The sequence below is a fragment of the Sprattus sprattus genome (assembly GCF_963457725.1).
Source record: "Sprattus sprattus genome assembly, chromosome: 10".
Classification (NCBI taxonomy): domain Eukaryota; kingdom Metazoa; phylum Chordata; class Actinopteri; order Clupeiformes; family Clupeidae; genus Sprattus; species Sprattus sprattus.
In genome coordinates, this window is record NC_137908.1 from 29,867,284 (window position 1) to 29,875,203 (window position 7,920).

General features: G+C 40.3%; 1 protein-coding gene across 1 annotated transcript in view; it reads left to right on the top strand.

The window, feature by feature from the left end:
• Nucleotides 1-1,191: 1,191 nt before the first annotated feature.
• Nucleotides 1,192-7,920, top strand: part of fer1l4 (fer-1 like family member 4) — a gene marked incomplete at both ends in the record, with an annotated part of 31,464 nt that continues 24,735 nt past the window's right edge. The window contains 8 exons of the mRNA XM_080845663.1: nt 1,192-1,270; nt 1,435-1,490; nt 3,286-3,374; nt 4,042-4,141; nt 5,270-5,364; nt 6,330-6,371; nt 6,907-7,080; nt 7,576-7,636. Coding sequence (XP_080701789.1) covers nt 1,192-1,270; nt 1,435-1,490; nt 3,286-3,374; nt 4,042-4,141; nt 5,270-5,364; nt 6,330-6,371; nt 6,907-7,080; nt 7,576-7,636 — 696 coding nt within the window. The remainder of the gene's footprint in view (nt 1,271-1,434; nt 1,491-3,285; nt 3,375-4,041; nt 4,142-5,269; nt 5,365-6,329; nt 6,372-6,906; nt 7,081-7,575; nt 7,637-7,920) is intronic.

The window sequence follows — 7,920 nt, forward strand, 5'->3', positions numbered from 1 at the left end:
AAGATGGATGGTCACAAGCCATGAAAAGAAGCCGAGCTGCTTGAATTCTTGCGCCAGGAGTAGCATAAAGTCACCCAACGGCAATGTGAAAGACTGGTGGAGAGCATGCCAAGACACATGAAAGTTGTGATTTTAAATCAAGGTTATTCCACCAAATATTGATTTCTGAACTCTTCCTAAGTGTAAGCATTAGTATTGTGTAGTTTAAAAATGAATATGAGCTTGTTTTCTTTGCATTATTCGAGATCTGAAGACACTGCATCTTTTTTGCTATTTTGACCAATTGTCATTTTTCTGCAAATAAATGATCTAAATGACAATATTTTTATTTGAAATTTGGTAGGAATGTTGCCAGTAGGTTATAGAATAAAACTAAAATGTACATTTTACTTTAAAACATACCAATAAATAGTAAAACCAGAGAAACTGATAATTTTGAAGTGGTCTCTTAATTTTTTCCGCGGCTGTATATTATGATGACAAATGATCCTCAGCATCTGTTTATCATTTCCCACACACAAACACATACATATGTATGGGTGTCTCTATATATACATGTTTATGTTTTACCTGTTATGTTATATTTCTTATATCTTATTATGTCTGTGAACATAACTCATTTCAGGTTAGATTTTGAATGACATCAGCAAATTCCATCACCACACAAGTTTGTCTGACTGCAAAGGGCACAGTCTCCCTTTCCACCCTCTCAGCTCTGGGTTTCAGGGGGTGAGTACCTTGGATAAAACGGGTCTGTGTTTGCTCTTCAGTTGCAGCCTGTACTTCCTCTTGACGAGAGTAAACGCCTCTGTTGTTCCTCAAGGTGGGTGTGTGTGTTTGTGTGTGTGTGTGTGTTTGTGTGTGTGTGTGTGTGTGTGTCTGTGTGTGTCTGTGTGTGTGTGTGTATACGGCCTATGTCTCACTCAACAGGCTCAGTGACTCAGGTGTTTAAACTTGGGTTTTCCTGAAACGTTCCTCGCCTCCTCATTCCTCCCACTGCACACACTGGTAGCCACACAGGGAGGAGGAGGAGACAGGCAGTTACAGGTAGACAGCGGGGAAGACACAGGTGAGGAGGAGACAGGCAGTTACAGTGGGGAAGACACAGGTGGATGGTGGGTGGATGTATAACCTAACGCGGTTTTTAAGAAATACCTGTAGTGACAGGTTCAATTTGATAGGGAGAGAACCATGTCCATCACTGTCAATCTAAAGAAGATTATTAACTTGCCAGGGAAATATGATCGCAAAATTGAGCTCTCTTTCAGGGGTGAGTAAAATAACTGCACGTTTCCGACTTTTTTACTGTGGTGATTTAAGGTTTTTAACCATTTCTAATATGTCAGGGATTGGCTTCATAAAACATTATTTTAACTAAAAAGACCAAAAAGAGAAAAAAAGAGTAAAATTCCCTCAGTAAAATTCTTTTACCAGGTTTTACCCATAAAACTAAGATCCTTCAGTGTGAGAACATCGCCATCTTCAATGAGGTGAGTGTGGCGTTTGTTGTTCTCTGTATGGTTTTTCTAGTGGCAGCCAGTGAAGTGTGCTACTGTTGTTGTGCGCTCTGTGGGGGAAACTGATTGTGGCTTCATGTGCTTTGTGTTTGTTGATGACAAAGCTGTAGAGGCTGTAGGCTAAACTTCTGTTTCCTATGTTTTCACCTGTTTTAACCATTTTATGCAGACAACACAGGTTACTTGTTTGTCTATTTACATTATATACAAGAGGAGCATCTTATGACTTAGATAGATCATTAAGCTTCTGTTTTAGTTCAGATTTTGTTTCTGTTTTAGTTCTGATTTGGTGCATACATATTACATCCATATATCATCCAAAGGCTTTGTACAAAACATTAATAAATGTTTATAAAATCTCAACTTGAAGTTAAGAGTGAAGTAGGAAGTCATTGGTTTAATTCCCTGGGGCCACATAGTCAGATAAAATACATCCTGCTCCTCCAGTGGCTTGGAGATGAATGTGCCAGCTGGATATCTAAATGCAATACAAAGTGGCATGTGGTTCTCTTTATTTGCCTAGATAGATAGACAGATAGATGGATACTTTATTGATCCCGAGGGAAATTAAGGTCATCCAGAAGCTTACACTTACAAACAAACATGAATCACAATAAATACAAAAATCACAATAAATACAAAAACAATACACATAGGGAGAACATGTACACATGGGGGTGGGGTGTTTACATAAAACATATACATATAACATTGTGCTTTACTTGTGCCTACTTGTGCCTATACTTGAGCCTATGCTCTCCTCTTAGCAGCCAGGTTGCCAGTTCTGACTCATTATTGGCAAACCTGGCACCCATCTGACTGTTGTACATTCTTCCCACATGGCAAACAGTCAGTTCACGCATAGCTCTCTGTAGGACTCTGTGGCGGAGGTGACAGGGATGAAACACACCTAGGTCTCCCTGCAGAGTTAACCGCTGACAGAGATGGACAGGGTTGATTGATATTGCATTTCTCAGCACATGCATTGTGCCACAGTGGATTTTTCAGCTCTGCATGTTCTTTGGATAGAAATACAATTTTAAATTACCTCACCCCACCCCCCTATTTTCTTGTTTTTGGTTAATATGATTTGCGTTACCTTTCTATCTATTGAGAAGCTGATTATACAGTTGTTCCTTCTATGCACCTCATTTCAGCTAGTTGACAGAGGAAACAGTAGCCCTTTGTGTTTGAGTTTATGTTGGATGGAATGAAAAGGTAATGGTGGTTGTATCCTCTAAAAGACAATCAAGTGAAAATAATTCAAAGGAAAAACCCCACTTAGCAAGCACTTCATGCTATTTATAGGTGTGTGTTCAAATGAAAACCACACCCAGTAAATAAAGTTTCCTATCACTGAATCATGGGTGCCCCAGTGAATCAGTGCAGACAGTGAAGACATGAAGATCAGTGGCTAGGTTGGTATTCTTAGTGTGTTCATGTATAGCAGTGTGTTAGTGTATGCACATTAGATGAACATTTGTATCAAAAATAGAAAATTACACCTACACCTAAAACTGAAACTTCAGTTTAGTAAAGCATATTAAAATCATTACTGGATTTTTATAGTTTTACCTGTGGGTGCGTCTCTTTGTCTGTTTGTTTGTATGCGCGCGTGTGTGTGTCTGTGCATTTGATGATGTACTTGTGTTTTTGCGGATATTTAAATGTGCTTCTCTCTCTCTCTATCGCTCTCTCTGTGTATGTACTGTATGTGTGTGTGTGTGCATGCATGCATGCTTGTGTCTGTGTGCTGGTAAATCTAAAGCACTTCCGATGGCCTCATTATGGGAAGATCATCAGAGACGAGGTGCTGTCCATCAGCGTCTACAACTGCAGCAAGATGTTCAGCAACCGGTCAGTCACCCAGCCTAAATCTGCCCTCAGTCTGCATTAGAGAAATCACTGCATGTCAGTCTGACATTTCCCTGACATTCAAGATGAGCTTCTTTAGGATTAAAACTGCCAGGGCAAATTGCTTTGAAATGCAATTTAAGGCTGTTTCAATCAAGCAGTCTTTGAAGAAGAAGAATGACATATAACTGCCAAAACACCTTATTTAATTAACCTCTGCTATTTCACATCAGCGTTTAATCCTGCTCCAAAAGCTCATCTTTATTGAAGACATTTATAACCACATTCTCCATGAAAATACACTTTTAAATCCCAAAAGTGTTTCTCCTGACATTTCATCCATACCTCACAAACAACAAGTGTATGTGTGTGGGTGTGTGCGCGCACATATATGTGTGTGTGGCTGTGTGTGTGTGTGTGCCTGTTCGTGTGTTTGTGCGTGTGCGTGCAGGTCTGTTGTATGTGTGTGTGTGCGCACATATATGTGTGTGTGTGCTGTGTGTGTGTGTGTGTGTTTGTGTGCATGTGCGTGCATGTGTGTTGTGTGTGTTTGTCTGTGTGCGTGTGTGTGGCATGGTTGTATATGTGTGTATGTCTGCTGCATGTTTTGTATTTGTGAGTATGTGCCTCTGACTGTGAATCTGCCTGGTGTGATTGACACGCCTGTCAGGTTGCTGGGGAAACTGGTGATCAGTCTGCAACATGTGGTGACAGCGGGGAGACTGGTGCTGAGAGAGCCCCTGACGGACACCCACTACAGCCTGACTGATGTAAGGACCACATTCTTCACATTCATCCCCCTCAGGCTCCCTATAGTCTGGACAATACTGCTGGCCAATACGGCCATCACATTACCATCAAATAAAGGGAATCTAGTGGTAGTGACTGGTTTTGGACAGGGACAAATGGCCATTAGTTGTTTGAAATGTCTTTAGTTTGAAATGACTGTAATGTTGTTTAATATGTTACCTAGGGTACTGGCGTCTGACAAACCTGCAACCTACTACCGTTGGGGCGAAAATGTGTTAAGCTTGCTTATACTGTACTGTCTGTAGGTTTATATTACCAGATTTTTTTTTCCATTTGTGTTTAAATGAGAGAGTGGGGGAGGGAGGGAGAGAGCAAGAGAGAGTGATATAGTTTCACTCTATAAGTTGAAAGCTTTGTCAGAAATATTATCCTTAATCTGTTGGCTTAATTACATCTCAGTGTGAAAACAGCCTCTAGGGGATGGTGCGTTAGTGATATTTGAGGCTCTTTATTGTTTTGTGTTAATCAACACTGACATCCCTACATGAAAACCTCAAAGGCAGCTTCTGATCCGCAACATTAGTGGGGTGCTAATTTCATTGTGCAGCTAGCACTGTGGACGGTCTTCGCGTAGCAGCAACGCAGTGAGAATAGGCGGGGAAACCTTTATTTGCTCGTTTCATTAACACAAAGCAGGGTAGCCTGGCCATTACCAGCCTGTGACTCCATTTCTTTCCATGAGCTTGAAATCAAATCAGGCGGAAATACGTAGGCTGGTGTCACCAGGCTAAAAGCAGGGTGCAATCAAGAATGAATGGTTTCAGTAATAAGTGGATGTGGATATGGGGATGAAGTCATTCTTTATCAGCCAATCACATAGATTCAGTCATACCTTTTTAACTTTCACATGGAGCTCAGCAACACATTTCTGAGCTGTAATGTAAATTCTTATTTTAGGTCATTACATAAATACTCACTTATTAGACTTTCCAATGCTGTCATACTGTAATGGTGCACTTATACATCAAGGTGCATAAAATCAATCTGGAAATAAACAGCTTCAACAGTAATTTAGTGTAATCTTACTGCCCAATGGTGGATGCTAAGGTATGCTGCTCTGAGGAGGTGTGTCTGCTGGCTTTGTTCAGGTGTACGTGGAGCTGGATGTCAGGTATCACCCTGTGCAGGGGGCAGTGGGAGGCTGGGAGAGTGCAGACTTCCTGACTGTGGAGGATGAAGATGAGTGAGTCATACCTGCAGCCAAGCCAGCAAGGAAACCAACAGCTGAAACAGCAGCTAAACTAACTGAGCCAGCAGCTACATGTGTGCTGTTTGAAGTGTTTGATCCAAAGGCCCTCTGCAAATCCGAATTTGTAAAAAATTAAATGAGGCATTGACTCGTTAGATTTGAAAACAACATATTGATTCAATCAAAAGATCTTAGTCTTCCAATGACTGACTGTTTGCTGGATTGGCACACTGCCAGCAACACTGATTTGGGATCAGGTAGGAAGAGGTGCAGGGTTTGAAAATAAAAGTCCTGTAATCTAAAAAAAAATCAAATCAAGTGAGCTAATTTTCTACCCTTAGAAATCGTTTAAAAGCAGAAAGTAGGTAAGCTAGGGTAAGCGTTCAGTTCATATCTATTTAGATCAACGTTAAATAATAATCTGCTCCCATACAATGCTATCTTGCAAGATTAAAAAGTAGAATATATGTTGTACATACAAATTACTAGAAATTCACTAGAAATACTCTGTGCCTACAAAGGCTGAGTCCGCTGTTTCACACTAATAGCTCCAATTGAATAGGCCCAGGTTTGCTTACCCGTTCAAACCTGCAGTTTCCCAGTGTTTTGCCATTAATCTGTTGGTAGATTTCCTGAAGGAATGGAGAGAGGCCATTTGCATCCAGGCATTAACATGCAACTGTATTATTAAATAGTTTATTCCCTTTTAAGCCGACAGCAGCACCTACGTTTTAGTAGCATTGTCACATTTGATATTTTACGTGTAAGCAAAATCTTTATTTAGCTCCTTTGTTTGCCATGAAGGACTAAAGGACGGTACTTCTGCAGTCCCTTACAGTAACTATTTTAACTCTTTATCCTTCTTTGCTTTGAATGCAGTTATAGATATTTGCATTAAATGTTTACCTTGCACTTGAAGAAAGATCTTCACGAGGTCAATTTAATTTTCCTCCCCTCAGCTCTGCGTTGGTCATCAGAAACACAGGCTTTAATGATCCCAGGTAAGCTCTCTCTCTACAATAAATGACTACACCTAACTAAAATGGCATAGAAGGCCTTATTATGGGATAATGCAACCAACCAAAATTAACGAACAGCTGTACAGTACATTTAGCAGTCTTTGCTGGCAAACAGAGACTCCAGTTAAGACAGGCATGTACACATAAAGAGTTTATGTCCAAGCCTTTATATTGTAATTCTTGTAACCATAAGGCTTTGTATGGTCTTAGTGATTATGATTATTTACTGTATTTACTGAAGAAGACTTTACCCAGCACTCTATTCATACCTATTCACACAACAGTTCTGCAGTGATGTATTGACCCTGACTTCATTTCACATTTTGTGGTTGCTGTTGTTGTTGTTGCAACAAGGGAGACATAAATGTATACAGTATCAAATTTAGATTTCAGGGTACTGTGAAAATTTGCATAGTTATATGAACTATCTATACCCCCCAGTGTTTAAAAACTTACATTAAGGCAGCAAACTAGGAAAGCATGGCAGGAAGCTTTTTGATGTGATTTAATCTCCCAGCTCAAAGCAGCCAGCGCGAACACAAAAACTGGATCAAGAGGCCCGGGTGCTTGGTCGCAGTTTGATCAGAACGGGTGAGGAAGATGAGGATGAGGATAATGGAGATGATTATGATGATGATTATGACATGGCCGACATGGAGTCTGCCAACATCACCTTCACCCCCCTCCTCAGGTGGGTTGTTTCACCATCACCATCATCACCTCTTTCAGTGAGAAAACTTCCCCAGCTTGCCATATACTCAGTTACATCACATTACATTAACATGTTACATTACATTAACATGTTACATTACATCATATTAACATGTCTTTAACAGAAACTAACTCAGAAGAGTAAATTCATGAAAGGTTTGATTTAAGGTTTAACAATTATGGTGTTGAAGTCACGGTAAATAGGTATTGTGAGGATTGTATGAGAAAAACAATAGGAATTAATAACTACTGTCAACCCTTGGCAATTCTGGTTGTTCAACATGGGCAATATACACATTTTTAGGAGATGGGGGTATCCCAGAGTGGAAGATGATCCTGTGTTCTTACACCTTGAAAAGCTGAGCCGGCTTATCATCGTAATGCCAGTGTTGGTTCATGCATTATTGGACTTACCTAGCAATGTGATTAGTTTGTGTGTGTGTGTGTGTGTGTGTGTGTGTGTTTCTTGTCACAGTCGCTGCCGGCCTTTGTCAAAACATGAGCTTGCGGCCACACCCAAAGTGCAGACTTTTCAGGTGAGGTCAGAGTTTCCTGGTGACTATGAGGAGGAAATAGCTGTTGTGCCTCTTGAGAAAACTGTCTTGAAGAAAATAATGGATCTCAGAGTCATCACTAAAATTAAAATTCAGTTATTTCCCTCAGTGCTGATAAAAGAAATGAAATTATTGAGCTGACATGTACAAAATAGCAACACGATTAATCAGTCGCCACTGGCACATTAGAATGGACTTTTGACATATATGCCCATCAGATAGCCATTGGAATGTGTATTGCCCTAGGTACACTTCTTAAGAGAGAA